General features: G+C 43.7%; 1 protein-coding gene and 4 non-coding genes across 5 annotated transcripts; all 5 read left to right on the top strand.

The window, feature by feature from the left end:
- Positions 1-8,168: 8,168 nt before the first annotated feature.
- Positions 8,169-15,458, top strand: RPL17 (ribosomal protein L17). The gene is made up of 7 exons (XM_084832920.1): positions 8,169-8,198; positions 9,770-9,822; positions 9,908-9,948; positions 11,333-11,467; positions 13,077-13,175; positions 14,229-14,420; positions 15,370-15,458. The coding sequence occupies exons 2-7, from the start codon at positions 9,783-9,785 to the stop codon at positions 15,415-15,417; spliced, it is 555 nt and encodes a 184-aa protein (XP_084689046.1). The 5' UTR covers positions 8,169-8,198; positions 9,770-9,782; the 3' UTR covers positions 15,418-15,458.
- Positions 9,605-9,681, top strand: LOC146351947 (small nucleolar RNA SNORD58). Its single transcript, XR_014788690.1, has one exon. It is a non-coding gene; the product is annotated as a small nucleolar RNA SNORD58 (small nucleolar RNA).
- Positions 11,118-11,185, top strand: LOC146351946 (small nucleolar RNA SNORD58). Its single transcript, XR_014788689.1, has one exon. It is a non-coding gene; the product is annotated as a small nucleolar RNA SNORD58 (small nucleolar RNA).
- LOC146351945 (small nucleolar RNA SNORD58) lies at positions 12,941-13,007 on the top strand. Its single transcript, XR_014788687.1, has one exon. It is a non-coding gene; the product is annotated as a small nucleolar RNA SNORD58 (small nucleolar RNA).
- Positions 13,995-14,060, top strand: LOC146351944 (small nucleolar RNA SNORD58). The gene has a single exon (XR_014788688.1). It is a non-coding gene; the product is annotated as a small nucleolar RNA SNORD58 (small nucleolar RNA).
- Positions 15,459-16,164: the final 706 nt, after the last annotated feature.

The raw sequence follows: 16,164 nt of genomic DNA, 5'->3' as shown, positions 1-16,164 counted from the left end.
TGGGCAATTTGTGGCCCTCCAGGTGTTTAGCATCGAACTCCCATCAGTCCTAGCCAACAGAGCCAATGATGAGGGATGATGGGAGTTGTAGGCCAAAACATCTGGAGGGCCATATGTTGCCCACCGCTGGAGTAGAGAGTAGAGGGAAAGATGGACAGATAGTCTGACCTGGTATAACATGCAGCTTCCTCTGCTTCAGAAGTCGTGCTTTGCAGTGGATAAATGCGTTACTAATGCCACACATTCAGAATGATGCTCGTTCAGACAGAATAGCAGTAGGTATAGTGCACTGTGGAACACTTAGACAGGAGCAGAAGGGCTCATACTAGGCCTGGTTACAGCACAGTCTCACGACTACACTCCGGTACCACCTTCTTCCACATGATGCTTCTCCTATTCCCTGACAAGAGCAAAACCACATTAAATCACTGGGGTGTGTGCTTGTACTGCTGTGTACTAAACTAGTTGTGTACGCTTGCCAAAGAGAATAGCTATCACTGGACTAGCTCAATCCACATGGATAGCACAGCAATGAAGACAGTGACTGTAGCTCCCCACAAGGGAATTATCTCTTCTTGGGTTTTGTTGCTAATCTTCTTGGGGCAGAGATCTGTTCAGTGCCAGCATCAACCCCTGGCATCCTTGGGCAGTGACTAGATGCCAGGTGTTATTATATTAATAATAATAAAATAAATGTAAAAAAATTATGCTGTATGCTTGTGCTGACGTTAACTCAGAAGAGCTAGATTTCCTTTAAAAGGAGGAGGAACAAAAGAGGAGGTTTGGAGTAATATACCCATTATCATTTGGGGGGGGGGTTCCTTATCAGTGTTGCAATTTATTAACTAAGGGTACAATCCTATGCATGTTTAGACAGAAAAAGTCCCACAACTCCCAGCATAGGATTGCACCTTTATAGAATCATTCATAGAGGTGGAGAGGGCCCTGTAGGCCATCAAGTCCAACTTCTGCTCAATGTAGGAAATCCAGAGCTATCCCCAACAGATGGCTGTCCAGCTTCTGCCTGAAGAACTCCAGGGAGGAAGAGCCCATCACCTCGCTTGGTAATTACAGTCAGGGCCAGAAATATTGGAACAAGGATAACTGTTTTGGCAGTTGGCCTCTGTACACCACCACATTGATGTTGAAAGTAAACACACCCAGATGGGAGCGAAGTCAGGACTTTCAGCTGTAATTCAAGGCGTTTGGCAAAAGTGGGGCACTAACCATTCAGGAAGTACAGCCAGTAGCAAACACTGCCCCCCCATCGTTGGTGGCTCATAAGTAATGGAACAAACAGACATCATTTCAAACTTAAGGATCGACTTTAATACCTGGATGAAAATCCTTTGCAGTCAATGACTGCCTGAAGTCTGCAACCCATGGACATGACCAAATGCGGAGTTTCCTCCCTCGAGATGCTTTGCTAGGCCTTTACTGCAGCTGCCGCTTGTTTGTGGGTCTTTCTGCCTTGTCTTGTCTTCAGTAAGTGAAAAGCATGCTCTATTGGGTGGAGATCAGGTGACTGACTTGGCCATTGAAGAACATCCCACTTCTTTGCCTTCAGAAACTCTTGGGTAGCTTTTGCTGTGTTTTGGGTCATTATCCATCTGCAATATGAAGCGGCGTCCTATCAGTTTGGCAGCATTCGGTTGAATCTGAGCAGAAAGTATAGCCCTACACACTTCAGAATTCATCCTGCTGCTTTGATCAGCAGTCAGGTCATCAATAAACACTAGTGACCTGTTTCCATTGGCAGCCATACATGCCGATGCCATAACACTGCCTCTACCATGTTTGACAGATGATGTGGTATGCTTTGAATCATGAGCTGTTCCTTTCCTTCTCCATACTTTTCTCTTCCCATCATTCTGGTACAAGTTAATCTTGGTTTCATCAGTCCAAAGAATCTTATTCCAGAACTGGGCAGGCTTTTTCAGGTGTTTGCTGGCAAAGGCTAATCTGGCCTGTCTTTCTTGAGCGTTACCAGCGGTTTGCACCTTGTTGTGAAGCCTCTGTATTTACATTCATAAAGCCGTCTCTTGACTGTAGATGTTGACAATGGCATGCCTACCTCCTCAAGAGCGTTCTTGACCTGGCTAGATGTTGTGAAAGGGTTCCTCTTCACCATGAGCAGAATTCTGCAGTCATCCACTTTAGTTGTCTTCCGTGGTCTTCCAGGCCTTTTGCTGTTGCTGAGCTTGCCAGTTAATTCCTTCTTTTTCAGGATGTTCCAAACTGTTGTGTTGGCCACTCCCAATGTTTTTGCTATCTCTCTGATGGGTTTGTTTCCTTAGCCTAATGATGGCCTACTTCACTCGCATGGACACCTCTTTGGACCTCATGTTGGGGGTTCCAGTGAACAGCTACCAAATGCAAGTGTAACACTCAGAACCACCTCCAGACCTTTTATCTGCTTGCTTGGTCATGGGGTACCCAGGAAACAGGCCACACCTGGCCATGCAGCTGCTTGTCGGCCATTCGTTCCATTACTTATGAGCCACCAACGATGGGAGTGTGTGTATGCCACTGGCTGTACTTCCTGATTAGTTAGTGCCCCACTTTTGCCAAACCCCTTGAATTACAGCTGAAAGTCCTGACTTCGCTCCCATCTGGGTGTGTTTCCTTTCAACTTCAATGTGGTGGTGTACAGAGGCCAACTGCCAAAACAGTTACCCTTGTTCCAATATTTCTGGCCCTGACTGTAGTTCCATCTCAGACTGCTCTTATGGTCAAGAAGTTCCTCCTAATATACAATGGAAATCTAGCCTACTCTTACTTCAACCTGTTAGATCTACTCAGGGCCAGCCCTAGGATAAATAGTGCCCTGGGCAAGGTGTGTCCCCCCACCCAATCAGGTTTGCAGGGCCACCCAGAGGATTTATGGGACCTGGTGCAGCTGTGATGTCCATTGAGAATGACATTGCTCAAAACCTTGATCTTTCAGCCACTATGCTACAGTTTGCACAAGCTAAAGTTTGAAAAGCCACATTCTGAGCAGTGGCCATGCACTATGCAACACAGCAGAACTATCATAAGCTTTACTTCTAATATTTTTTGCCTTGTTGCAGTTCCTATTTTTTAACCATTCTTTATTTTAGTATGTTCATTATTTTTATCTTTAAAAATAATAAAGAAAAACCATAAATAAAAAGGGTATCCAGCCTACCGCTTTCAGCTTACAGCTTTATTTTATTATTATTATTATTTATATAGTGCTTATAGTTTTTACAGCGTTTGAAGTGCTAAATGCTTAGTAACGTCTCCTTGAAGTAAAGCTGTATTCCACTGATTTTTACCCAGCGCAAATGACATCAAAGTAGAAATTGAAAAAGAAACATACTTTAAAGCTAATTGAAGGAAGATCATTTTTTATAGTTAGTACCCCAACAACCTGTAGAACCTCGAAAGAAAGGTTACAAACACTTGCTTTTTTGCCACCCTAGCTCACTGCAGAGAATATATTAAAAAAACACAGCCACTGAGCTCAGCTAGGCACCCTCCTCAGCTCAGCTTGGCACCCCTCCCCCACAGCTCGGTGCCCTGGGTGACCACCTAGCTTGCCCATCCCTAAGGCCAGCCCTGGATCTACTCCTACTCTCTGTGGGTGCAGAGGATACGTCTTTGCTTTCTTCTATGGGATTGCCCAGATATTTGAAGGGAGCTATAATTTCTCCCCTCAGTTTTCTCTCTCTAGGCTAAACAGAGCCTTGTCCTTCAACTGTCCTCAGAGGATTTGTTTTCCATAGCGCTCACCTTCATTGCCCATTCTAGTTTGAGCCCATTCTGAACCCATTCAGTACGTCTACAGTCTTCTTAAAGTGTGTTGCCCAGAACTGGATACAGTATTCTCCTACTGCAGAATCAAGTGGAACTATTACTTCCCATGACCTGGAAACAATGGTCCTATTAATATGGCCTAAAATCACATTGGCCTTTTTTGCAACCACATCGCATCACTCCCATTCAAGTTGTGATTGACTACGATCTTGAGATAAGCCAGGTATCCTCCATAATACTAGAATCTGGAGTCATCTCATGAAGCTGATTGGTGGGAGATCCAGTACCGATAAAAGGAAGTACTTCTTCACACACCCCATAGTTAAACTATGGAATTTGCTGCCACAAGACGCAGTAACGTCCCCCAATTTGGATGGCTTTAAAAGGGGGTTGGACAAATTCCTGGAGAAGGCTATTGATGAGTACTAGTCCTGATGGTGATACGCTGCCTCCAGTATCAAAGGCAGTATGCCTGTGCACACCAGTTGCTGGGAAACATGTGCAGGAGAGTGCTGTTGCACTCATGTCCTGCTTGTAGGTTTCCCGTGGGCAGCTGTTTGGTCACTGTGTGAACAGAATGCTGGACTAGATGGACCGTTGGTCTGACACAGCATGACTCTTCTCATGTTCTTACATGCATCCTATAAACATGCATTTTATCCCCCTCCCCACTCCCCAAATGTTCATGATATATGTTGGGGGATGCCTGGCTTGGCAACAGTACATGTGAAAAAGACATCAAGGCTGTAGTTGATCAGAACTTGAATGTGAATCAGGAGTGTGATGTGGTTGCAAAAAAGGCATATAGAGCATGTTATATATTGAGAGAGCTTCTTATAGCCATTGTTAGGCTCCAAGTTAATTTCATTGTGTTAGGAACAGAACAAAATGACAGATCTTTCTAGTACGTATGCCTGTAGTAAACACATGAAAAACCAAACTGGAGCAATATGAAGTGTTACTGCTAGTAACCCTTTTTATTCTCCCAAGCTGTTGAAAAAAAAAGAAAAAAAAAAGCTTATTTTATTTTTACTTATGTTTAAAGCTGCATTTTAAAATTTGCTTTTATCTGTGTTATCTGCTTCTGTTTAAAATTATTTTAAATTATTGCTGCTGCTTTTCAATTATTATTTTTTAAATCTGTTATGGAGTTTATCACTGGTTTCATTGTATTTGTTTTATTTCTGTATGTCGTCCTGAGAGTTTCAGATATAGGGTGATTCATAAACTAAAATCATAGTAATAGATTTGATGTTCATGTGATGCATTGGCTAGAGGTTTGGATCTGGATGTGAGAAGGTAAGATTCTCACCCAGCTGTGAAAGTAAGAGGGTGCTGTTAGGCAAGTTATTATTTCTGAGCCTGACCTACCAAATGTATTTTAAGGCCAAAATGCTAAGGCTGTAATCCTATACACATGTATTTGGAAGGAAGCATCATTGAACTAGAAGGGACTGACTCTACGTATTTGTTGTTGTTTATTCGGTCAGTCGCTTCCGACTCTTCGTGACTTCATGGACCAGCCCACACCAGGGCTTCCTGTCGGCCGTCGCCACCCCCAGCTCCCCCAAGGTCAAGTCCGTCACCTCCAGAATATCATCCACCCATCTTGCCCTTGGTCGGCCCCTCTTCCTTTTGCCTTCCACTTTCCCTAGCATCAGCATCTTCTCCAGGGTATCCTGTCTTCTCATTATGTGGCCAAAGTATTTCAGTTTTGCCTTTAATATCATTCCCTCACGTGAGCAGTCTGGCTTTATTTCCTGGAGTATGGACTAGTTTGATCTTCTTGCAGTCCAAGGCACTCTCAGAATTTTCCTCCAGCACCACAGTTCAAAAGCATCTATCTTCCTTCGCTCAGCCTTCCTTATGGTCCAGCTCTTGCAGCCATAGGTTACTACGGGGAATACCATTGCTTTAACTATGCGGACCTTTGTTGTCAGTGTGATGTCTCTGCTCTTCACTATTTTATCAAGATTTGTCATTGCTCTCCTCCCAAGAAGTAAACAACTTCTAATTTCCTGGCTGCAGTCAGCGTCTGCAGTAATCTTTGTGCCTAGAAAGACAAAGTCTGTCACTGCCTCCACGTTTTCTCCCTCTATTTGCCAGTTATCAATCAAGCTGGTTGCCATAATCTTGGTTTTTTTGAGGTTTAACTGCAACCCAGCTTTTGCACTTTCTTCTTTCACCTTTGTCATATGGTTCCTCAGCTTCTCCTCGCTTTCAGCCATCAAAATGGTATCATCTGCATATCTGAGATTGTTAATGTTTCTTCCAGTAATTTTAACTCCAGCCTTGGCTTCATCCAGCCCAGCATGTCGCATGATGTGTTCTGCGTACAGGTCGAATAGGAAGGGTGAGAGTATACAACCCCGCCGTACTCCTTTCCCAATCTTAAACCAGTCCGTTGTTCCGTGGTCTGTTCTTACCATTGCTACTTGGTCGTTATACAGATTCCTCAGGAGGCAGACGAGATGACTTGGTATCCCCATACCACCAAGAACTTGCCACAATTTGTTATGATCCACACAGTCAAAGGCTTCAGAATAGTCAATAAAACAGAAATAGATGTTTTTCTGAAACTCCCTGGCTTTCTCCATTATCCAGAGGATATTGGCAATTTGGTCTCTAGTTCCTCTGCCTTTTCTAAACCCAGCTTGTACATCTGGCAATTCTCGTTCCATGAATTGCTGGAGTCTACCTTGCAAGACCTTGAGCATTACCTTACTGGCATGTGAAATAAGTGCCACTGTCCGATAGTTTGAACATTCTTTGGTGCTTCCCTTTTTTGGTATGGGGATATAAGTTGATCTTTTCCAATCTGTTGGCCATTCTTGTGTTTTCCAAATTTGCTGGCATATGGCATGCATCACCTTCACAGCATCCTCTTGCAAGAGTTTAAACAGTTCAGCTGGAATACCGTCATCTCCTGCTGCCTTGTTATTAGCAATGCTTCTTAAGGCCCATTCAACTTCACCCTTCAGGATGTCTGGCTCTAGCTCACTGACCACACCGTCAAATCTATCCCCGATATTATTATCCTTCCTATACAGATCTTCCGTATATTCTTGCCACTTTTTCTTGATCTCTTCTGCTTCTGTTAGGTCCTTGCCATCTTTGTTTTTGATCATACCCATTTTTGCCTGGAATTTACCTCCGATGTTTCTAATTTTCTGGAAGAGGTCTCTTGTCCTTCCTATCCTATTACCTTCTTCTGCTTCCGTACATTGCTTGTTTAAAAATAATTCCTTATCTCTTCTGGCTAACCTCTGGAATTTTGCATTGAATTGGGCATATCTCCCCCGATCAATGTTGCCTTTTGCTTTCCTTCTTTCTTGGGCTGCTTCCAGTGTCTCAGCAGACAGCCATCTTGCCTTCTTGGTTTTCTTTTTCTTTGGGATGTTTTTTGTTGCCGCCTCCTGAACAATGTTGCGAACTTCTGTCCATAGTTCTTCCGGGACCCTATCTACTAAATCTAGTCCCTTAAATCTATTCTTCACCTCGACTGCATATTCATGAGGAATATTGGTGAGCTGTGGGTCTTCCCTGTTCTCTTTAGTCTGATTCTAAATTGTGCAAGAAGAAGTTTGTGATCTGAACTACAATCAGCTCCAGGTCTTGTTTTTACCGACTGCATAGATGTCCGCCACCTTTGGCTACAAAGGATGTAGTCAATCTGATGTCGCTGTCGACCATCTGGTGAAGTGCATGTATAAAGTCGTCTCTTAGGTTGTTGGAAGAGAGGGTTTGTTATGCACAGTGAGTTGTCTTGGCAACATTCTATCAGCCTATGTCCTGCTTCATTTTGTTCTCCCAGACCATGCTTGCCTGTAATTGCAGGTGTCGTTTGACTACCCACCTTAGCATTCCAGTCTCCTGTAATGAAAGTAACATCTTTTTTTGGCGTACTATCCAGTAGGTGCTGCAGATCCTCATAGAACTGATCTACTTCTGCTTCTTCAGCATCCGTGGTTGGGGCGTATATTTGGATCACTGTGATGTTAAATGGCTTACCCAAATTGACAAAATACTGCATTTTATAACATAGTGTTTTGTATTAGCTGCTGCGAGCTTTTCCTTGAATATTTAAGCTGCATGTTGTTTATTTATTTTAAGTTTATGTTTTATTGTTAGGATGCTTGTCAATTTTGTTGTGATTTATATGTTCATTTGTAAGCTGCCTTGAGTTTGATTTTATCACAGAAAGGCAGAGAATGAATAAAACATAAATAACAACCAATATTTCCCCCCGTGTTCCACACGCGGCCTTCTTCGTTTTATTCTCAGTTACGCAGCTTCCCCACGGCCCCTTACTGGTAAATCCAGATTTGTGATGAATTCTCGCGAGACTCGGAAGTAACACGAGTTCCTCCCAGAGTCCTTTGCTCTTCCTTTTCCCCGGCGGTAGCGGCCCGTCTCAGGTAAGTAGGATGAGCCGCGTTGGGCCTGGGGTGGTATCCGCCGCTGTGGGCTACCATCCCGTCACGGGGGCCCCGGAGGCTGCCCCATACGGAGAGGGGAAGCGTATAGCAGTTCGCCCGCCGCGGGATTTCCGTGTTTTGGGGCGTGTACGGGGAAAAATAGGCCGATGGAGAAATGGGGGGGGGGAGGCAGTGGAAAATGGCCGCTGTCGTGAGCTGGGAGGCTCTGAAAACCCCGGATGTAGAAGCTCCAGCTTTAGGGCCACATGCGGGCGACGGGGGGAACAAAAGGGGAGAGCGGGCGGGCAGTATCGACCTGGGAAGAGGGAGAGGCGGCGCTTCGTAGGTTTTCTGCGGGCTAGTCCTCGTAAAAGACCGGGATGCTTGGCTTTGTAATATCTGGGAGGGCGGGCCTTTCCCAACCTGGGGGCCTCCAGATGTTTTGGGCTACCACCGCCAGCATTCCTGACCATTAGCCATGCTGGCTGGGGCTGATAGGCGTTGAAGGCCCAAAGATCTGGAGGACGCCAGGTTGGGGAAGGCTCCTCTGTCTGGACAGCTTGAAAACAATGCAAGGTTTGCAATATCGCAGGATAAATGCCGTCTGGGGTGGGGGGGAGGAAGTGGAGCCTTGATGCAAGAGGTGTCCTCCCTTTCCCCATCAGTTCTATTTTTATTTATTAAATTTATTAATCGCCCATCTGGCTGGTCACCCAGCTGATCTTGAAGGCTTCATTAGGGTTAGTATTGCCGTAAGATCCATAGCTAGAACATGAATGATCCTGTTTCTGGAGGAGTAGTCGACACGTGGCAGTTCTGAAATCTAATAGGCTAAGAACTAATGATAGTGATAGCTCTCTGAAGTCATCTTAACAGGGCTGGGTTAAAAATGGATCAAAACTTGCAATTTTTCAACTACTTGTAGGACTGGCACAGTCCGCAAGCAAATCCATTCTAATGTTCACACAGAGTATTTCCTTTATTATAGTATAATTCATGCAAGTTTTCAGTTATGGCCGGCAGAGAAAGGAGTGGGGAGAAATATCCTTTTCACTACCATATGAAATGATCATGAACCATCTAGTGCTGTGTAAAGGCTTTGGTGAGATTTTGCATTGGTTCTGTACTTAAAATTAGGGACAGGGTAACTCTGAAGAGCATTGGTCCTCTTTTAGCATTCTTTTAATTGTTTTAGGGTATAATCCTATCCATATTTAGATGGAAAAAGGTCCTACAACTCCCAGCATAGCTGGCGGGGAAATGCTGGAAGTTGTAGGACTTTTTTCTGCAGCAATCCAATTCTATGATAATTTAAGTGTGAGCTAGCAGGACACTGAATTCTGTCCATACATGAATTGTTAGGGAAAGGAACGTTGAGTCTGAAAGTTTTGTTATAAAAATAGAAGCTGCAGTGATTACTCTCTTAGGACACCTTTGGATTAAATCATGAAAATACTTCTTCTTCTTCTGACTTCTGAGGAGCTTTCTTCTAACTATCTCAGTCAGCTTGACAGGGTGGAGATAACTTACTGCAGCAACTCTGAAACATACATATTTCTAAATTTTTCTAGGTAAGCTCTGAAAATGGTCCGCTACTCGCTCGATCCAGAAAACCCCACAAAATGTAAGTATTTTTTATCAGGTGCATACGTCAGAGACTTCATTCATGACTAAAACTTCTGAATTCTTTTCTTCTTTTTTCCTCATAGCATGCAAGTCAAGGGGTTCCAACCTTCGTGTCCACTTCAAGGTACATGAAATCTACCTTTGATTCCTCTTCCGTCTGCAAATGTATTAGGTCTGGACCAAAATATAACTTTTGATGGGAGTATAGTGCTCTCAGCAGTGCATTACCTTGGACTAAACATAATTTTTCACATTGAGTTTTATAAATATGGAGATTATATAAATGTTAGTCATGTACAAGACAACCAGTTGGCTTCCAGTATCTGCCTTCCTCTCCCACTAACTTTTTAATAATTTATTACATTCATATCCTGCTTTCCTTCCATGATGAGGGAACTCAAGGTAGGGTGCATTTGGCTTCTAGATGATCTGCTATTCAGGCACTGACTACAGATTAAGACCATGCCCTGGGGCGATATATAACTTCTTCAAAGTCCTTTCTTACCCTTGTCTTTGTAATAAATAAAAGAAACACAAGAAAAATCTGTATCCTATTGCTTCCTGCAAGGTTTCCACTTTTATATTCATGATGGTGAGTCATGAACTCCAGCCTTCCTCTCAACCTTGGAGTTGCAGAGGAGGGTGGGGGATCTACCTGGCAGTCACACAATACTTCCCGACCTCTCCACAGCTTCATATTTAGAAAGAAGGCTGGGAGTTCTTTGGCTGCTGCATTGCCAAAGTTCCTTGGCCAGACCAGCAAGCTCTCGGCAACTCTGTCCTGCTCCAGAGCAGGAAAAGGTTGTTTGGGCTGGCTTCCTTGGCTGCTGAGTGCCTGAAACTGCAAGTTACCCTTTCCAGGTCCAAACTTGGGAGTTGGGTATAGGCTACAAGGGGCTGAAAAAGGGGAAGGCCCTGGGCCCACAATTTTTGTCTTTGCTACTTAGGCCAGTCAAAAAAGGCCAGTCAAATAGCGTAGACACCTGTTCACCGCTTACATTTTGTCAACCATTTATTGTAATGGGAAAAGCTTGATGTGATGTTTGGATCCTTTTCCAGAGCTTTATGAATTTGCACTGCAGTTTAACTTCGTAAAGCCCTGAGATTAGGAAGAGTCATAAATAATACTTGAATTCTTGCCTAGTATTATCCATACAGCTCTCCTGTATATATTTTGCCGTGATTAGATGTCCCATTAAGGACAACATTTGAACAATCAATGTGACATTCTTAATACCAACGAGGGAGGGGATCAGTGTTTGTTTATTTGCAGGGATGAGGAGTATTTGATAACTGCAGTGATGACCAACTTAGGACACCTTTGGAATTACCATGAAAACAGCTAAGTGGATCTGAGCAGTTACTTCCCTAGATTAGTTTTGTACAAGCTTAGACTCATTCTACAGACAGTGGCTTTGGGATGTATCCGAGTAGGCAGCTGTGTAGTTCAAGTCTGTATACAGACAGAAAAACAGGCAGTTACTCAATTTTCCTTTTCCCCTCTTTAGAACACACGTGAGACTGCCCAAGCTATCAAGGGTATGCACATCCGGAAAGCCACCAAATACTTGAAGGATGTGACTCTGAAGAAGCAGTGTGTTCCCTTTCGTCGTTACAATGGTGGAGTTGGCAGGTGTGCTCAGGTATGGATTTGGAAGGGGTGGTTGTGGTGAGTGTTGATGACAGTCAATAGCAGTTTGAGGTATACCTTTCAATAGGCATTCATTTCAGCTGTGATGAGAATCTCAGTTGGCAAAAGAATAGCCATAATTAGGGATGGGGGAGAATTTCTCCCCGAAACTTCGGGGGGCTGAGTGCCAACGCATTCGGCCCCCCGAAATCGGCGGTGAAATTCTCCCCCCCCCCCCCGGGATGGGACTTACCTTTGAGAATGTCCCTCCCGGTGGCGGTTCGGCACGCCTTTGTCGGGGGCGGGGGCGGCAGCCGGTCTTTCGACCGGCTGCCGCTGCCGCCATTACAAGTGAAATAAAAAAAAAAACACCCCCATGATAGGCCACATAACGATTTACGTAGCCTATCATGGCTAGATCTCCAAAGTCAGCCATGATAGGCTACGTAAATCGTCACGTAGCCTATCACGGGTGACTTTGGGGGAAAAAAAAACGCGTACGGAAATGGCGGCCTCCATAGGGCACCGCCATTTGCGTTCCTTATTTGGTCCCTGTAGTCTACGTAAAGATTTACTTAGACTACGGCGAAAATAAGTTGCCTTTATTTTCGCCGTAGTCTACGTAAATCTTTACGTAGACTACAGGGACCAAATAAGGAACGCAAATGGCGGCGCCCTATGGGGGCTGCCATTTGCGTATGTGTTTTTTTTTCAAAGTCACCCGTGATAGGCTACGTGACGATTTACGTAGCTTATCACGGCTGACTTTGGAAATCTAGCCGTGATAGGCTATGTTAATCGTTACGTGGCCTATCACGGGGGTGTTATTTGTTTTTTACTTTTTTTTCGCGGCCGGGTAAACGGGGTGCTTCTACCCGGCCTGAATTTTGCCGGCGAGGGATGGGGTGCCTTCCCCCCGGCCTGAATTTTGGCCGGGCGAGGCGGGGTGCCTCCCCCCCCTCGCATGAACTTCGGGGGGAGAAGCGAAGCGCCTCCCCCCCACCGCGAAGCAAGCTTCGAGGACAGGTAAGGGACTTTCGCCCATTCCTAGCCATAATACATGAATTGAGAAGGCAGATGGTCATTGATAATGTTAAAAATGGAAGCCACAATGAATTCATGAGGGTACTTGACTCAGTACAAAAATCATGTTCACTACTTGGTCCACATGGGATAGAGCAGCTTAAGGTTTCAAAAAGTCTGGGCTACATCGACCCCTCCTGTCTGCTGTCAGTCTAGTGCCAATATGGGCTGTTTCAGCAGCAAGTTATTTTCACCATTTGTGAATGGGTTGCTAACACTCACCATATAGGTACTTCTTTGCAGATACTGGAAAATATCAGTGAAATGAATGGGGATGTACTCTTTGGCCTTTACTGAATCCTTATTCCCATTTTGAGTAGAAACTAGCTATGAAGTTGTTTGGATAGAATATATTTGTGATCCTTCACACAAGTCTTTCACATTCTTCCATGTATGCCTGTGGTTGCTATGATGACTTTCTTAGGACACCTTTGGATTAACCATGAAAACAAAATCTGGTTCTGAGCAGCCTGTAAAAAACAAAGTGTGTGAACGTTTTAATTTAAAAGAGAACTCACACTAAACTTTTCATCTTGCAGGCCAAGCAGTGGGGCTGGACACAGGGGCGCTGGCCAAAAAAGAGTGCCGAGTTCCTCCTGCACATGCTCAAAAATGCTGAGAGCAATGCTGAGCTCAAGGTAAAAATTTAATACAGGTTGGCCCATATTGAAAGTATTGTGGTGTTGCTTAGGTTTTGTTCTGTATTAAGGTTCTCTCCTCTAAAATACTGTTAAGTTCATTGGGGGCCTGACTAGCAAAAACAACAACAAAAACAGCGTTACTGTCAACTCAAAGAATAGATCAAGAAGGATGATGTCTGGTAGAATTCTAACTGGCTCTCCAAAGTCTTTCCCAGTCCTAGAACCTGAGATGCTTTTTCACTGGAAATACTGGGGATTGAATCTGGGACCTGCATGTAAGGCATGTGCTCTACTACTAAGCTATGACTGCTTCCAAGATGTTTGCTTGGATGGGATAAATGGAGCAAAGGTTAATGGTTTCCATAATGGGTTGAAACCATATTGAATAGGATGAGAAGCGAAGGAAGGCCTTTTGCTAAGTGAGCTTGGCGTAGGGGAGATGAACTTGTATTTAGTGGGAGAGCTGGGGTTAATGAAACGCTTGTTAAAGGTCTGAGAAATGGAAGGCAAATTGGGCCAGTTCACATGATCAAGCTGCAGCAGGTGATGATGCTGTGGTTAACAAACCACCCACAAACTCAAAAACGGCCCATGGGTTGTGGGCTGTTTTGTTAACCATGGAAACAGCCTACCCTCACTGAGTTTGGTTGTCATGATAAGCAGTGGTGCCTTTCTCTCATAGCTAGAATATGTACAATACCGCTGGCACATGCTGCAACCCACCATGGCTTAAAGAAGCTACAGTAGGCTGTGGTGATCATGCAAACTAGGCCATTGGCTTCTCGAGAAGAATGTAGAAATTGCAGTGGGCTTTGGTGGCAATGATGACTCTCTTAGGACACCTTTGGAGTAACAATGAAACAAATGCAGATTCTGAGCCACTATAATTGGTGGTTAGATTTTGTAGTTGAAAGGACCTCACCATTCTATTTTTCCATTCCATTTAACTTTCCAGATGTAGTTTTGGAAAGTTTACAATTCACTTGAAGTAGATAAAGCTACTTTGTTGTTGGGATTGTAATGTGAAATTTCTAAAATGTTTACTCCCAGGGTCTGGATGTAGATTCTCTGGTAATTGAGCACATTCAAGTTAATAAAGCCCCGAAAATGCGCAGGCGAACCTACAGGGCTCATGGCCGCATCAACCCATATATGAGCTCTCCCTGCCACATTGAGATGATCCTCACAGAGAAGGAGCAGATTGTGCCTAAGCCAGAAGAGGAAGTTGCTCAAAAGAAGAAGGTATGAAACTAGTTGGCATATCTGCCCAAGGAGCTTTTGTCAGCGTGTAAAAAACAACACTGTGGTGCCTTGGCATAACTGGAATGTGATTTGCATTTTTACAAAGTAATCTATCTGCAGAAATTACCAGAGCAGTCTTACATATGTTTACTAAAAAGTAAACCCACTGTGTTAAGTGGCCCTTTCTCCCTGCTAAATGTGCTTATTATTGCAGCCTAAGGTGTACTTAGGTGATGAAGGCAACCATTTCAGAGCAATGTTTAATACTGTTTTTGCAAATGTTTTACAAAGGGAATTTTTTGTAGCCTGCACAACTGTGACCTGGTTCACATAACACTCTGAGCAATTGCTGGGTTTATGGATTCACTGACATGTAATTATCCAGCAACAAACCATTGGAGTAATTCTGGGTTGTTTAACCATAAACAACCCAGGAATGGTGTGTTCTTGAGTTGTTAATTGAAATGGAACTGGCAAGCCTGTGCTTTGTGCACTTTGCTCCTCCCACAAATCCTGAGTTAAATGGCCCAGGAATTGCTCAGAGATGTGCGAACCGAGTCTATATGTGAAAGTGTATGCAGGTGAACTGACTTACTGTCTTAATTATCTAAAGGTCCATAAACATAATTATTATGAAGTCTGTAAGGGAAATTAAAGCATAGAAGTGTCAAGCTTTGAATTTTCCTACTTAAGTATTACATAAATATGAGTTACTGTGGGAAATAATAAAACTACGATTTGCTTTCTGCTGTTGCAGGCATTTTTTTCCTGAAACTTCTCTCGACTTGCTAATAGAAAAATACATTACTATGATTCTTAAGTTTAATAATTCCTTCAGAGTAATGGAGTATATACTGTGTTGTAAAGGTGGTTGCTATTTTCATAATAAGTTGTAAATGCATGTGATATTGTAGTAAATGGACATTGATTTGATGTATTTTTTCCCCAGATATCTCAAAAGAAACTGAAGAAGCAGAAACTGATGGCTCGGGAATAAACATCCATTTGGTTCACAAATAAATATAATATTTGAGTTAACTACGTGCAATTGCTTTTTTTGTTTCAAATAGGGTTATGTATATTCTCTAAATATTAATATTTTGCAGGTTTCAAAAGCATTTTTAAGATGCATGTCACATTTTTGTCAGTTCCTCTCAATTATTTCCAACTTTGGTGTTTTAAACAGTCATAACAGCACTGCAATCCCGTGTAGGCTTAACATTTCCAAATCGACATGCATTGGATGAAGCTGTAAAACAGTTTCCCTGCTCCTTGGGTGCATGGGTGGGACAGAAATACATTAAGGGGGCAATCCTATCTGGATGCCTGTCAGTCTCTGAACTTGGAGGCTGACAGGCATCCTATGCAGAGCGGGAGGCATTTATTTATTGCATTTATACCCCGCCTTTTTTCCTCTTGCAAGGAACCCAAGGCGGCTTACATTATCCTCCTCCTCTCCATTTTATCCTCACAACAACAACCCTGTGAGGTGGGTTGGGCTGAGAGTCTGTGACTGGCCCAAAGTCACCCAGTGAGCTTTTATGGCTGAGTGGGGACTAGAACCTGGATCTCCCAGCTCCTAGTCCAACACTCTTGCCACTACACCACACTGGCTCTCTTATGTGGAAGCTATTGTCGCCTCCGTGCTTCTCCCGCTCTGCATTTTTGCTAGATGGGCATTTTTGCCTGCCTAACTAGGGCTCTGCAAAGGGGGAGGGAAGGAGGCTTGGGAGAGCTTGTATCC

This window comes from Heloderma suspectum, chromosome 2 (assembly GCF_057233095.1).
Source record: "Heloderma suspectum isolate Gila_16-S chromosome 2, 16-S_ref, whole genome shotgun sequence".
NCBI lineage: Eukaryota > Metazoa > Chordata > Lepidosauria > Squamata > Helodermatidae > Heloderma > Heloderma suspectum.
This window is presented reverse-complemented; position numbering and strand designations above follow the sequence as displayed.